General features: G+C 45.8%; 1 protein-coding gene across 5 annotated transcripts in view; it reads left to right on the top strand.

The window, feature by feature from the left end:
- CEP89 (centrosomal protein 89) overlaps positions 1-15,966 on the top strand; it is a 93,987-nt gene that overhangs the window by 49,737 nt on the left and 28,284 nt on the right. For all 5 annotated transcript variants that reach the window (XM_063801481.1, XM_024351927.3, XM_024351929.3 and 2 more), the window contains 2 exons: positions 4,790-4,905; positions 7,602-7,782. In XM_063801481.1, the coding sequence (XP_063657551.1) occupies positions 4,790-4,905; positions 7,602-7,782 (297 nt within the window). The remainder of the gene's footprint in view (positions 1-4,789; positions 4,906-7,601; positions 7,783-15,966) is intronic.

Below are 15,966 nucleotides of genomic sequence, written 5' to 3'. Positions count from 1 at the left end.
GGAAAGTCTCGTCCCTTCTTAGGCCCCAGCGATGGCTCCCAGGGTTTGAGAACAGAAAGCTCAAAATGGCCTCCCAAAACAGAAAGCTCATGAGGCTTGCACGACCAGCTTCCATCCGCCTGCCCTGGCAGATTCCCTGACAACTGAGGTTGCCCCACTTCCAATCTGTCCTTCCTCCGAAAGCCCCTTCTGCACTCCTCATCCTCTAGGGTCCTACTGTAATGGCACTTGTCTATAGCGCTGCCTTCAGGAGAGGCCATTATTGCTTCCTTGTCTCTGTTTCTTTTCTTTTTTTTTTTTTTTGAGACAGAGTCTTGCTGTGTTGCCCAGGCTGGAGTGCAACGGTGTGATCTCGGCTCACTGGAACCTCTGCCTCCTGGATTCAAGCGATTCTCCTGCCTCAGCCTCCCGAGTAGCTGGGATTACAGGCACGTGCCACCACGCCTGGCTAATTTTTGTATTTTTAGTAGAGATGGGGTTTCACCATGTTGGCCAGGCTGGTCTCGAACTTCTGACCTCATGTGATCTGCCCACCTTGGCCTCCCAAAGTGCTGGGATTATAGGCGTGAGCCACTGCGCCCGGCATCTCTGTTTCTTATGTTTTTTTAGAGTTAGGGTCTCACTCTGTCACCCAGGCTGGAGTGCAGTGGCTCAGTCATAGCTCACTGCAGCCTCAACCTCCTGGGCTCAAGCCATCCTCCCACCTCAACCTCCCAAGTAGCTGGGACTACAGGTGTACGCTACCATGCCCAGCCATTTTTTAAAATTTTTTGTAGATACAGAGTCTCACTGGGTTACCCAAGCTGGTCTCGAACTCTTGGGCTCCAGTGATCCTCCCGTCTTGGCCTCCCAAAGTGCTGGGATTGCAGGCTGGAGCCACTGCACCCGGCCCCTTGTCTCCGGTTCTGATGTAGCCTTAAACACATGCCCTGTCCTGGTACCTGCCACACTGTGCCTGTCTATCCTGTCTGCCTCCACATCTGCCTCCATCTTCTCCTTTGTGAACTCCTCAGGGGCAGGAACCAATGTCCTGCTCATTTTTGTGTGTGGCCCCGCATCTAGCACAGCAATAGCAAATGCCTGTTAACTGAATTAGAGAAAGTACATGTCTTGAAAAGCCTAAAAGCAATATCCAGGCAGGACTAAGAAAACAAAAATTACTCACTTTGAATAGCTATGTTATATTTAGTGTTTTCAAATGTCTTAACATCACTGGAAAAAATGAAGTATTTTCTATATGTGATGTTTAGAAATCTGGAATTGAGTCAACAGCATTCTTACCATTGGCTCTCCCTGATTCTCTGGTCACCGATGCGTCGGGTGGGACTGGCTCAGGCAGCTCCTGGGTCTTGGTGCTCTGTGACCTCCCCGGCTGAGCTTGGATTTTCTTCCGTCAGGGTTCCTAGTGTGTCTCCCCTCGCACCCTCCTTGAACAGTGGACTGGAAAGCAGCTTAGCCAGGCTGGGGCTCAAGAGACCTTGGCAGATTCTGGAACCCCAGATTCCTTCCCTAGCATTGTATACAGCCACAAATCCAACTTGTCTGCGTTTCCTTAAAATGAAACCAGTGAAACAAAGGAAAGAAAGGCAGGCCCTGCTTTCAAATCCACAGCCCCGCAGTGTTCCCCAATCCTGCGTTTGCTGGGATTTGAAATCTGCCCTTTGCTCCAGTGTGATGGCCCACGCCAGCATGGGGAGAGTGTCAGGCTTGCTCAGGGCCTCCCTGGCCGCCAGCCTCTTACTTTGAATTCACTGCCCTCCAGCTGCAGGAGGGTCTCTGGGCTCTGGAGCATCACACTTGGTGGGCAGACCTCCTTGCCGCTCTCGGTACCTGCACACCTGCACGGCTGCTAAACCTGCACACAGCACTCGGTACACGGACTTCACACTTCAGCAGACACTTTCTTTCTTTCTTTCTTTTTTTGAGACAGAGTCTTGCTCTGCTGCCCAGGCTGAAGTGCAGTGGCGCGATCTCGACTCACTGCAACCTCCACCTCCCGGGTTCAAGTGATTCTCCTGCCTCAGCCTCCTGAGTAGCTGGGATTACAGGCGCCCACCACCATGCCTGGCTAATTTTTTTTTATTTATTTTTAGTAGAGACGAGGTTTCACCACGTTGGACAGGCTGGTCTCCAACTCCTGACCTCAGGTGATCTGCCCGCCTCGGCCTCCCAAAGTGCTGGGATTACAGGCGTGAGCCACCGCACCTGTCCCAGCAGACGCTTTCTGCTTGGTTGCCAGTAATTTCTCAATGAACTTCTGGGGTGCAACTAAATTTTGTATATTTCTTTTCCTAACTCCCCCTGAATCACTGGCTGACCTCAGGCTTAATGGGTCTGTTTCTTTCTCTATAAAATAAGAGGGAGGCTGGGCACAGTGGCTCACGCCTATAATCCCAGCACTTTGGGAGACCGAGGCAGGAGGATCAGTTGAGGCCAGGAGTTTGAGACCAGTGTGGCTAACATGGTGAAACCGCATCTCTACTAAAAATATAAAAAATAGCCAGGCGTGGTGGTGCACGCCTGTAATCCCAGCTACTCAGGAGGCTGAGGCAGGAGAATCACTTGAACCCAGGAGGTGGAGGCTGCAGTGAGCCTAGATCGTGCCACTGCACTTCAGCCTGGGCAACAGAGCGAGACCATGTCTCAAATAATAAAATAAATAAATAAATAAATAAATAAAACAAAATAAGAGGGAGTGTTAAACCAAATCTGAGATTTTGAACTCTTTTTTAGGAATGGGGGATTGATCCCTTTCATTTTAAAAAGAAATGGCTCAGACTTAGTGGTTCACCCCTGTAATCCTAATGCTTTGGGAGGCCGAGGTGGGAGGAGCACTTGAGGCCAAGAGTTCGGGGCTGCAGTGAGCTATGATCACACCACTGTGCCTAGGTGACAGAACAAGACCTTGTCTCAAAAAAACAAAAACAAAAACAAAACAATTAAAAATTAGCTGGGCGTGATGGCATGCACCTGTAGTCCTAGCTATTCAGAAGGCTGAGGCAGGAGGATCGGTTAAGCCCAGGAATTCAAGGCTACAGTGAGCTCTGATGGCGCCACTGTACTCCTGTCCTGCCTGGGTGACAGAACAAGACCCTGTTTCTAAAAAATAAAAAGTAAAATGAATGAAGGGAGGGAGGAAGGAAGGAGTGAACAAATGAATGAATGAACAAATAAAGAAAAAGTCTTATAAATTAGTCCAAAATGCGGCTGGGCATGGTGGCTCACGCCTCTAATCCCAGCACTTTGGGAGGCCGAGGCAGGAGGATCACCTGAGGTCAGGAGTTCGAGACTAGGCTGGCCAACATGGTGAAACCCTGTCTCTACCAAAACATACTAATACAAAAATTAGCTTGGTGTGGTGATGCATGCCTCTAATCCCAGATACTCAGGAAGCTGAGGTGGAGGTTGCAGTGGGCCAAGATTTCACCACTGCACTCCAGCCTGGGCAACAGAGTGAGACCCTATCTCTAAATAAATAAGTCTAAAACATAAAACAGACCATCATGGAGCTGCCCAGTTTGTGGCGGGAATGAGGAGGCTAGCACAGACCAGTTTTGGGCGAGCCCCCTCCCAACAGCATGGCAGCCCACTCCATGGGTGCTGGTAGCAGGCAAGAGGCACCCCCACAGTGCCCAGGAGCCAGTGCACACCACTGTTGGGGCCACACCATTGTTACAGCCTGACTCCTTTCATCTTGTCTCTCTCCTTCCTCCTCCTCACCTGTAGGGTTTCAAGTGGAAAATCGAGATTATTTACTGCTTTAGTAAGTAAACTTAACACCCACTGTACTTTGGGTGGTCAGCATTTCACTAGATGATTTCTAAGGTCCCTTCAGCTCATTCTAATCAGAATTTGCGATCTTGAGGGCTGAGCTGGGCTGGGTTTTACATTGCACTGGAAGGAGAGGATTTGTTTGTGCTGAGAGGAAGGCTGGGGCAGATTCATACAGTTTTAAGAAACCATTTCGGCCGGACGCGGTGGCTCATGCCTATAATCCCAGCACTTTGGGAGGCCGAGGCGGGCAGATCACGAGGTCAGGAGATCGAGACCATACTGGCTAACATGGTGAAACCCTGTTTCTACTAAAAATACAAAAAAATTAGCCAGGTGTCGTGGTGGGCATCTGTAGTCCCAGCTACTTGGGAGGCTGAGGCAGGAGAATGATGTGAACCCGGGAGACAGAGCTTGCAGTGAGCCGAGATTGCGCCACTGCACTCCAGCCTGGGCAACAGAGCAAGTCTCTGTCTCAAAAAAAAAAAGAAAGGAAAAGAAAAAAGAAACCATTTCAAAGCCTGCTAACAGAGTCAGTTTTTTTTTTTTTTTTTTTTTTTTTGCAAATATGCTACTGATTACAAAGGAGTATTTTAAAATTGAAATGGGAACTTTCTAAATTCTTTAAACATGTTCCATATGGGCTTCAGAATAATATAGTGGGCAGCAGGACTAGAGGTTTATACAGATGAAACCTCATCATCCATTTAGTGACGGTTCAAGCTGGGTATTGTGCACATAGGAGTCTCCTACTCTATCCTCTTTACTGCTGTACATGTTTGAAATTTTACATCTGAAAGCGTTTTCTGAAGCAGTCCGTAATTCAGACTTCACGGCTGTCCTTCCTCGCCTGACTGCAAATGGCAGGATTTGCTGCTGTGTTAATATGTTTAACATGAAGACATGGCTTGATATTCATTACCTGTAATGCACCCATTGCTTCCTTTTAGATTCCAGAGTGTTTCTGTAACCATTCAGCACCTGAATCACAGTATTTCATCTTGTAAATCAATTGCAGGCGTCAGCTTCAGACTCAAGCAAAACTGGTTTTAGAGGAAAACAAGTTGTTGCTGGAGCAGTTGGAGATTCAGCAAAGGAAAGCCAAGGACAGCCACCAGGAGCGCCTCCAAGAAGGTGAGGTCCTTCCAGTGAGGACTGGTCATGCATTGATGTCACTATTGTCATTTTACCCTTCTATCTCTCTCCTGCCGGGGGCCCCAGTTGAAAATGAGAGAAGTCATGTTTTGCATTTTTGACTGGAATGTGGCTGTTTATAACCTTTCCACGTCACTACCCTCAATGCATAGATTGCTTTTTCAGACTCCACAGTGTCTCTCATCATCCCATGGGTTTGTAAATCACTCGTAGGTAATAGTGCTAGACTCAGCAGAACTGGTTTTGGGGTAAAATAGTACCTTAGAAATGGGAATGATCACGCGAGGTAAACATCTGAAATAACACAGGGTCTCTTCCCAGATGTTTGTTGGATGCGTAAGCAGAACCATTCACTTTCTAAACAGTTCCCCTGTGTCCTTCCTTCCTTCAGAGCTGCGGGCCTGGGAGGCGACATCACTGCAGGTTAGATTTCCATCAAACACCTTCCGAGAGTGTCCCTCTTCCCATCTCTTCCCATGCATTCCCCCAACCCCTAGGAGCCTCATAGTCTGTGACAGTGCACAACCGTAAGGGGGCCAGGTTAAGAGTCATCGCTTCTGCTTTAAAACCATAATTCATGAGTACAAAAGATAGTGGCATTTTTTCCCTTTGCTTTACTGATTTTTCTTTCTTAGTGAAGAATGGCATAAGCTGGGAAGCTGAAACACAAGCCATCTTGCATGAGGCTGTGGCACCCTGAGAAGCAGATGGAGGTTTTCCCTCTTCAGCTGCTTTTGGAATGGCAGCCCCTTCCACAGCATGGCAGGTCCATGAACAGCCCCTGCTGTTGCTGCAGTTGCAGGGCTAGCACTTCCTGTTTCTGAGAACCAGGTCGTGTTTAAAGATGAGAGCATCTCCCAGAGACGCACACAGGAGTTTCCTCCACGTGATTTCTCCTGAGACCTGCATGGCCCAGGAGTATTTGCCTTTACTCTGGCATTGTTAAGAGGAGAGGGGAAACCGAGTTGTGGAGCCTCTTATCTTTGTTTTCAGGGTTAGGGATGACATTAGTTTCCTATTTACTGAGCTTAATTTTCTTGAACATACCAGATCTGAACAGAAAGAGGATTTCTGGTCACATGGGGCAGGGAAAACCTTTTGACCTCTATGATTCAGTGAGTTGCCTGTGCTATTTTCCCATTGCCCAGAAACAGCCATTCACTTTGACCAATTAGATATTTTCTTTTTCTTTTTTTGAGACAGTCTCACTCTGTCGCCCAGACTGGAGTGCAGTGGCATGATCTAGGCTCACTGCAACTTCCGCCTGCCAGGTTCCAGCGATTCTCCTGCCTCAACCTCCCGGGTAGCTGGGATTACAGTCACGCGCCACCACTCCCGGCTAATTTTTGTATTTTCAGTAGGGGGGTTTCACCATGTTGGCCAGGCTGGTCTTGAACTCCTGACCTCAAGTGATCCACCCACCTTGGCCTCCCAAAATGCTAGGATTACAGGCGTGAGCCACTGTGCCCAGCCACCAATTAGATATTTTCATAGAGTAGAGAGATGTACAGTTTTATGCTATAATAAATACCTCTAAGTGCTAGTGTCAGCAGACGCTTGGGAATTATTACATGCAACCATGTAACACAGGATGAAAATATTTATGACTTACTTTAGATACAAGACATAAAATAAAAGTTTAATGAGGAAAGGGAAGGAAAATAATAAATCTAGTTCTTAGTTTGGCCATGTTTGATGTCCTTAAAAATCTTGAAAATTTTGCAGCTTTAGGGACAACGTTATGACATATACTTGCACACCTGTGTGTGATTAAAGGCTTTACTCTTAGGAAAGTCAGTTCCTTGAAGACTGGAATCATGTTTGGTAAAATATTATAGTGGATTTTATTTTTAAAAGTATATATTTAGTGAGTGCTTAATGTAGAGATAGTAATTTCTTTTGGCTTTTTTGGTTTTTGTTTTTGGAGACAAGGTCTCGCTGTGTCATCCAGGCTGGAGTGCAGTGGCCCAGTCACGGCTCACTATAGTGTTGAACTCCTGGGCTCAAGCAGTCCTCCTGCCTCAGCCTCCCGGATATCTGGGACCGCAGGCGCATGTCACCATGCCCTGCTAATTTTTAAATTTTTATGTAGAGATGGGGTCTCACTATGTTACCCAGGCTGGTCTCAAACTCCTGACCCCAAGCAATACTCCCCTCAGCCTGCCAAAGGGCTGGGGTTACAGGTATGAGTCACTGTGCCTAGTATGGACAGTAACTTCTAAGGACAAAGCCTTTGGTGTTAATTTATAACACTCCAAAATATCTTTTTTTTTTTTCTGAGAGAGTCTCACTCTGTTGCCCAGGCTGGAGTGCAGTGGCGTGATCTCAGCTCACTGAGCCTTCGCCTCCTGGGTTCAAGTGATTCTCTGCCTCAGCCTCCTGAGTAGCTGGGATTACAGGCGCCTGCCACCACGCCTGGCTAATTTTTGTATTTTTAGTAGAGACAGGGTTTCACCAACTTGGCCAGGCTGGTCTTGAACTCCTGACCTCGTGATCCACCCTCCCCAGCCTCCCAAAGTGCTGGGATTACAGGTGTGAGCCACCACGTCCGGCTCAAAAGATCTTTAAAAGGTCATTTTTATCAGCTGACTCTCATTAGTATTTCCTAATAGCCAATAATTGTGTTTTGTGAGGTCTTCTGTGCCAAGTTTTTATCCTCCTCTTTTGATTTTCAGTTTCTAAGCTGACTAAACAACTAATGCTCCTGGAGGCGAAAACCCAGGGCCAGGAAAAGGAGCTGGCAGAGAACAGGGAACAGCTGGAGATTTTACGTGCCAAATGCCAAGAACTCAAAACACACTCGGATGGCAAAATCGCAGTGGAAGTTCATAAATCAATTGTGAATGAATTAAAAAGGTAAGGATTTAATGTTTTTTCTTTTTTTTTTTTTTTTTCTTTTTTCGAGACAGGGTCTTGCTATGTTGCTCAGGCTGGTCCCAAACTCCTGGGCTCAAGTGATCTGCCCATCCCAGCCTCTCAAAGTTTTGGGATTACAGGCATGAGCCACTGCGCCCAGCTGATTTAATGACTTTTTGAGTATAATGAGTCACTCTGCCTGTGGTTATAGGCAGAATGGAGAGAGGTTGCTCAGTTCTTTCTGGGTTTCTTCACCTATGGTCATGCACAGCATAGCGGCACAGGTGTCTGAAAGTGAGACTGGGACTTTTTTTTGGGGGGGGACGGACTCTCACTCTGTTGCGCAGGCTAGAATGCAGTGGTGCAGTCTCGGCACCTGTAACCTCCACCTCCTGGGTTCAAGTGATTCTCCTGCCTCAGCCTCCTGAGTATCTGGGATTACAGGGGCGGCTCACCACACCTGCCTAATTTTTGTATTTTTGGTAGAGACGGGGTTTCACCATGTTGACCAGGCTGGTCTCAAACTCCTGACCACAAGTGATCTGCCTGCCTTGACCTCCCAAAGTGCTGGAATTACAGGTGTAAGCCATCATGCCCAGCCTGACTTTTTTTTTCTTTTAATAACTTTGGTAATAAATGGTAAATTAAAGTAGAGCCTGGCTCTCCTTGAGGGCTGCAGTCTGCACTTTGAGTGTTTGTGATTTTTTTTTTCATACTGTTTTGGCCTGTATGAGTTTTAGAACCAAAGGCAATTTAAAATAGTGGAACTGGGCTGGGGGTAGTGCCTCATGCCTGTGATCCCAACACTTTGAGAGGCCAAGGCAGGCAGGTCACTTGAACCTGGAAATTTGAGACCAGCCTGGGCAACATGGCGAAACTGCATGTCTACCAAAAAAAATAATAATAATACAAAAACTAGCCAGGCGTGGTGGTATGTGCCTGTGGTCCCAGCTACATAGGAGGTTGAGGTGGGAGGCACCTGAACCTGGGAGATCGAGGCTGCAGTGAGCTGAGATCACGCCACTGTACTCCAGCCTGGGCAACAGAGTAAGACCCTGTCTCCTATCTCCAAAAATGATAAATAAATAAAATAGTAGAACTGGAAACCTAGATATCCAGTAATAAGGAATTAGTTAAATGAAAGGATATATCCTTGAAATGGAAGGAAATGCAGTCATTAAATATGTGACACAAGATCCTTTTTGACATAGGAAAATAGCCACCATATGTCTGTTTTTTTACAATGTTGCTCAGGCTGGTCTGGTCTCAAACTCCTGGACTCAAGCAGTTCTCCTACTACCTCAGCCCCACAAGTAGCTGGGACTACAGGGGCGTGCCTGCCTGGCCACAATATATTTTAAGTAAGGAGTTTAGGTTTTAAAACAGCACATAGAAAATGATTACAATTTTATTTTTTAAGACGTGTGTGTGGCCGGGCACGGTGGCTCACACTTGTAATCCCAGCACTTTGGGAGGCCGAGGCGGGTGGATCAGCTGAGGAGGGGAGTTTGAGACCAGCCTGGCCAACCTGGTGAAACCCTGTCTCTACTGAAAGTATAAAAATTAGCCAGGCATGGTGGCAGGCACCTGTAATCCCAGCTACTCGGGAGGCTGAGGCAGGAGAATTGCTTGAACCCGGGAGGCGGAGGTTGCAGTGAGCTGAAATTGCAATACTGCACTCCAGCCTGGGGGACAAGAGCGAGACTTTGTCTCAAAAAAAAAAAAAAAGTGTGTGTGTATGTGTGTGTGTAACCAACCATAACAGTTTGCCTGGGACTGAGGGGTTTCCCAGGATGTGGGACTTTTAGTGCTAAAATTGGGAATGTCCTAGGCAAAGTGAAATGAGTTGAGCATTCTAGTATGTGTGTATAAATGTATGTGTTTGTATAATTACATGTGTATGTGCGTGTATATATATATACCTATGTATGGTATGTATGTAATTGGTAATTGGCCGATTGGTAATAGTCCGGGTAGGAGGATTGCTTGAGCCTAGGAGTTTGAGATCAGCCTGGGCAACATTGTGAAACAAACAAACAAACAAACAAACCAACAACAACAAAAAAAATATATATATATATGGTGGCTATTTTCTCATGTCAAAAAGAATCTTGTATGTGTGTGTATGTAAGAGAGAGAGAGATATGGTATATATACATATGGTATATATGATAATTATGTATAGGAAACATACATAATTAATATGTGTAACTAATATATGTATAATTATATAAATATTTTGTATAATTATATATGAATATTTTATATATTTATATTTATTATTATATATTTATATATTTTATTTTTTAAATTTTTTTTTATTTTTTTGAGACGGAGTCTCACTGTCGCCCAGGCTGGAGTGCAGTAGCGCTATCTCAGCTCACTGCAGGCTCCGCCCCCCGGGGTTCACGCCATTCTCCTGCCTCAGCCTCCCGAGTAGCTGGGACTACAGGCGCCCACCACCTCGCCCGGCTAATTTTTTGTATTTTTAGTAGAGACGGGGTTTCACCGTGTCAGCCAGGATGGTCTCGATCTCCTGACCTCGTGATCCACCCGCCTCAGCCTCCCAAAGTGCTGGGATTACAGGCATGAGCCACCGCGCCTGGCCATATTTTATATAAATTATAAAATTATATGTGTGTAGCTATATAAAATTACATATGTACTGTAAGTACATAGAAAAAAGATAGGCAGAATGGGAAAATATTAATAGAACATATCTTTGGCAGATGAGATTGTAAGTGTTTCAACCAGGGTTTTCGAGAGAAGCAACCAATAGGATAGTGAGAAAAAGAGAGAGAGTGAGATTTCTTTTAAAAATTGGCTCACACAATTGTGGGGGCAGGCAAGCTCAAAATTCATATGGCAGGCCAGCCCATTGGAAACCCAGGCAGGATCTCCATCTTACAGTTTTGAGGCAGAACTCCTTCATTGAGAAACCTGTTTTTGCTCTTAAGGCCTTAGATTAGGCTCACCTACATTACTGAGAGTAAATCTCCTTTATTTAAAGTCAACTTATTGTAAATGTTAACGACATCAACAAAATACTTCACAGCAACGTCTAGTGTTTGAGCAAACAACTGGGCACCACAGCCGAGCCAAGGTGACACATAAAATTAACCATCACAATGAGTAATTTTAATTTTCTTTTTTTTCTTTTTTTTTTTTTTGAGACAGAGTCTTACTCTGTCACCCAGGCTGGAGTGCAGTGGCGCGATCTTGGCTCACTGCAGCCTCCACCTCCTGGGTTCAAGCGATTCTCATGCCTCAGCCCCGCTCATAGCTGGGATTACAGGCATGTACCACCACATCCGGCTAGTTTTGTATTTTTTTGGCCAGGCTGGTCCTGAACTCCTGGCCTTAAGTGATCCGCCTGCCTAGGCCTCCCAAAGTGCTGGGATTACAGGCGTGAGCCACCAGCCTGGCCTTTTGTATGTTTTTATATTTCCAAGTGTCCTATTCACTTTTGTAATAAGGGGGAAGTAATGTTTTAAACGGTGAGCCTTTCAGCTCAAAATGGTTGACTGAATACCTATTGACTTCTGTTTCTCTCCAACTCCTCCTTCTCCCTCCATAGCGCTGGTGTGGGGCAACAAATGAGCTAGTGCATGTGAAGCTTGGTGCTTAAGTAAATGCTAGTGATTCCAATTACTGGAGCCTGGTTTTGACTCTGCTATTACATGCTGACTAGGCCAGACTCGTGCTTTTCTTTTTCTTTTTTGAGATGAGATCTCCCTCTGTCACCCAGGCTGAAGTGCAGTGGTACGATCTTGGCTCACTGCAACCTCCACCTCCTAGGCTCAAGCTATCCTCCGCTTCAGCCTCCTGAGTAGCTGGGACCACAGGCATGTGCCATAGCGCCTGGCTATTTTTTGTATTTTTATTAGAGACAGGATTTCACCATGTTGCCCAGGCTGATCTTGAGCTGGGCTCAAGCAGTCCACTCACCTTGGCCTTCCAAGTGCTGAGATTCCAGGCGTGAGCCACCATGTGTGGCCAGACATGTGCTTTTTTGTTGTAGTAGAGGAAGGAAACATTTTTGAAATCATGTTCATCTTTATAATTTTATTTTTCTCAAACATCTGCTCCTGTGACCAATGTGTTTTTGTGGCTGTGTCATAACTACAAAAACATACAGCCATGTACCACATAACAATGCTTCAGTCAACAATGGACCACATATACGACAGTGGTCCCATACACTTATAATGGGGCCAAAAAATTCCTATCACTTAGTGATGTCACAGCCATTGTAACATCGTAGAGCAATGCATTACTCTCGTGTTTGTGGTGACACGAGATAACAAAATAAAGTTAACTGTAAAACAGGCTCAGGCGGGTCCTTCAGGACATGTCCAGAAGCAGGCATTGTTATCACAGGAGGTGACAGCTCCATGTACGTTACTGACCCTGAAGAGTTTCCAGTGGGATGAGACATGGAGGTGGAGGACAGTGACATTGATGTTCCTGTCCCTCTGCAGGCCTAGGCTCCTGTGGCATTTGTTCTTCATTTTTTAAAAAAATGTCTAGAAAGTTTAAAAAAAATTTTAATAGAAAAAAGCTTGAGAGTAAGAATATAAAATTAGAAAATATTTGTACAATGTGTGTTTTAAGCTGTGTTATAAAAAAGTCAAAAAGTTAAAAAATTAAAAAGTTTATAAAGTAAAAAGTTACAGTATACTAAAATTAATCTATTATTGAAGAAAGAACAATTTTAAAAATAATTTAAATGTAGCCTAATTGTACAGTATTTAGTCTACGAGAGTGTACAGTAATGTCCTAGGCCTTCACATGCACCCACCACTCACTGACTCACCCAGAGCAACTTCTTTCCAGTCCTGCAAGCTCTATTCATGGTTAAGTGCCCTGTACAGGTGTACCATTTCTCTCTCTCTCTCTCTCCCTCCCTCCCTCCCTCTTTGTCTCGCTCTTTCTCTCTCTCTCTTTGAGGCAGAGTCTCGCTCTGTCACCCAGGGGCTGGAATAGTGCAGTGGCACGATCTCAGCTCACTACAACCTCTGCCTTCTGGGTTCAAGCAATTCTTGTGCCTCAGCCACCTGAGTAGCTGGGATTATAGGAGTGTGCCACCACGCTTGGCTAATTTTTGTATTTTTAGTAGAGACGGGGTTTCACCATGTTGGCCAGGCTGGTCTTGAACTCCTGGCCTCAAGCATTCTGCCTGCCTCAGCCTCCCAAAGTGCTGGGATTACAGGCATGAGCCACTGCATCTGGCCTATCTCATCAATCTAGGTTGACTGGTATTTCATTAGGATATGTGTAGGTGTGGGGGTCTTTTTTTCATTCGCTGCATTGGGTACCTCTGCAGTGAATCCACCAAGGTCTTCAGAGGTCTGCAGATGCCCTTCAGCTATTCACTTCTTCCTTTCTAGTGTCTCTCGTATCCTTCTGAGGTTCCTGATGACCTAAGGCTGGACCTCCTGGATGGGTCCTCCACTTCTAGTACCTTTTCTCTCCATTTCCCAATCGTTTGTTTCCTTAGTTCTGAGAGATTCCTCAAATATATCTTTCAGCCCTTGTGATATTTTTTAAATTCTGGTAATCATGTTTAGTCTGGCTCTTATTTAGTGACTGTACTTTCTTTTCTCATGGCATTTTGTTCTTTTAAAACTTCCTTAGTCCTCTGCTATCTCAGTTTCCCTTGAGCTTCTCTGCTTATCTGGATCTCTCTTTCATGTTGCAATTTCTTTCATCCTGCCTAATGACCCTTGTTGCTTGTTCACATCTAGTCATCTGTTCTGATTTTAGGAAGAGGAACTACTGGTACTTGGTGTGTACTGTGTCAGTTGAGGGATTTTCTGCCCTGGTGGTTCCCTGTGCAGGCATCTCCCTGGCTGCTGAGCAGGCCTCTATGTATATAGATAAGGTGCATGCAATGGTCAGCTTTACTTTAGGATACAGGTCTCCCACAAGCCAGGATAAAGGCTTCCCTTTGTAGATACAACCTGTCCCCTTAAATCTTTAGCTCTCCCCAAAAGAGTTTGCTAAATTTCCTTAGAGAAGTGGGTTGACACCTTGTTTTTCTCCCACCTTCATCTTGAGTAAGCCCAATCTTTCTAGAAAATAGTAAAAGCAAAGAGAGCCATCTCTGCTTCCACATGTGACCGCCAGTCCAATCCAAAGCCAACTGACAGCTCACCAGGAACATGAGCTTGTGCCATTTCCCGCATCATTGTTCCTTCCATGCAGGGTTGCCAATGGGCAGAGAAAGCAAGACAAAATACCCATTATTTGCCTTCTTTTCAACCAGGGTAGGTGAAAGAACACATACACACCACACCTCGAGGCTTGCCCCGCACAAGTTCAATGAGCCCTTTTATCCCTACACAAAAATCTTGTCCTCATGACCTCACCTTTGCCTGAGGCATAACCCTTTCCCAAACTCCTCCCCAGACATTCCCCCGGTGTGAGCACTGGTTCAGCAGCTGCTTTGCTGATAAATCAGTGAGTATTCTGCATGTGGCCTATCTCTATTATGATGCCAACATGGGAAGGGGCTCCCTAGTGGAGGCTGTCGGAGGGCACTTCTGCCCCCTTGCCCTCCGAAGTGCCCTCCAAAGCTCCAAGGTGTCCTCAGCTTCTGTAGCCAAAACAAAAACACTCAGTTTCCCACTCCTCATTTTGTCTATTTTTCACTAGGTCTTCATGGAATTCCACATATTCTAGCTCTGATGAATTCCTGCCCCTCTTCCATGTTATAAATTCTCTCTCCAAACACCGCCCCTTCTGCAGGACAGCCCATTAGGGTCACACTCCCGGCTCCATCCTTCTCATTCCTCTACCCTCGACCCACCTATTGACTCTGAGCCCAAAGCTGTTCAGCCAAAGCTGCCATAAAGGCTTTCCCTCCCCAGCCAGTTCATTCTGAGCCACAAAGGTCTTTCTCCAGTTTCCACTGAAAAAAGATTTGGTGGCATCTTTGTTATTTTAAAATGGTCATTTCTCCCCCTGCCTTCACCATTAATGACTTCTTTTTAAACTTTTTATACCTTCTTTACTTACATCTAGGGGGCTATCAAAACACAATCGTGTGTCACTTAATGGGGATACATTCTGAGAAACTCATCATTAGGTGATTTCATCATTGTGTGGGCATCACAGAGTGTGCTCACACAAAGCCACATGGCATAGCCTCCTGCACACCGAGGCTAGATGGTGGAGCTGTTTGCTCCTAGGCTACAAACCTGCACAGCATGTTACTGTACTGAACACTGCAGGCAACTATAAACCAATGGTAAGTATTTGTGTATCTAAACATATCTAAACAGAAAAAGTACAGTCAAAATACAGTAGAAAAGATAAAAATGGGGCCGGGCACAGTGACTCATGCCTGTAATCCCAGCACTTTGGGAGGCCGAGGCAGGTGGATCAGTTGAGGTCAGGAGTTCGAGACCAGCCTGGCCAACATGGCAAAAGCCTGTCTCTACTAAAATTACAAAAATTGGCCAAGTGTGGTGGCATGCACCTATAATCCTAGCACTTTGGGAGGCTGAGGTGGGCAGATCACTTGAGGTCAGGAGATCGAGACCAGCCTGACCAACATGGTGAAACGCCATCTCTACTAAAAATACAAAAATTAGCCAGGTGTGTTGGCACATGCCTGTAGTCCCAGCTGCTCAGGAGGATGAGGCAGGAGAATGGCTTGAACCCAGGAGGTGGAGGTTGCAGTAAGCCAATATCACGCCATTGCACTCCAGCCTGGGCGACAAAGTGAGAATCCGTCAAAAAAAAAAAAAAAATAGAGAAACCACAGACATGTTTGGAGGGAAAGCATTTATGGACTGTCCTCAGAATGTTAGACTAAAATGTGTGATCTTTATTCTCTTCTTTTAGTTTAAGATATGATCTCATCTTGTCTCAGGCTGGAGTGAAGTGGCTCAATCATGGCTCACTTGCAGCCTTGAACTCCAGGCTCAAGCGATTCTCCTGCCTCGGTCTCCCCAGTGGCTGGGACTATAGTCACGCGCCATCGTGCGGGGCTAATTATTAAGTATTTCTGCAGCGATGGGTCTTGCTGTGTTGCCCAGGTTGGTCTTGGACTCCTGTTCTCAAGTGACCCTCCTGCCTTGGCCTACCAAAGTGATGGGATTATAGTCATGAGCCACCATGCCTGGCCCCTGGTCTTTCTTCCTTAAGCCACAGGGAATAAAAGTGTTTCATTTCATC

This window comes from Pan troglodytes, chromosome 20 (genome assembly GCF_028858775.2).
Source record: "Pan troglodytes isolate AG18354 chromosome 20, NHGRI_mPanTro3-v2.0_pri, whole genome shotgun sequence".
Classification (NCBI taxonomy): Eukaryota; Metazoa; Chordata; class Mammalia; order Primates; family Hominidae; genus Pan; species Pan troglodytes.
Note: the sequence above shows the minus strand (reverse complement) of the source record. Positions and strands in the feature narration are given on the sequence as shown.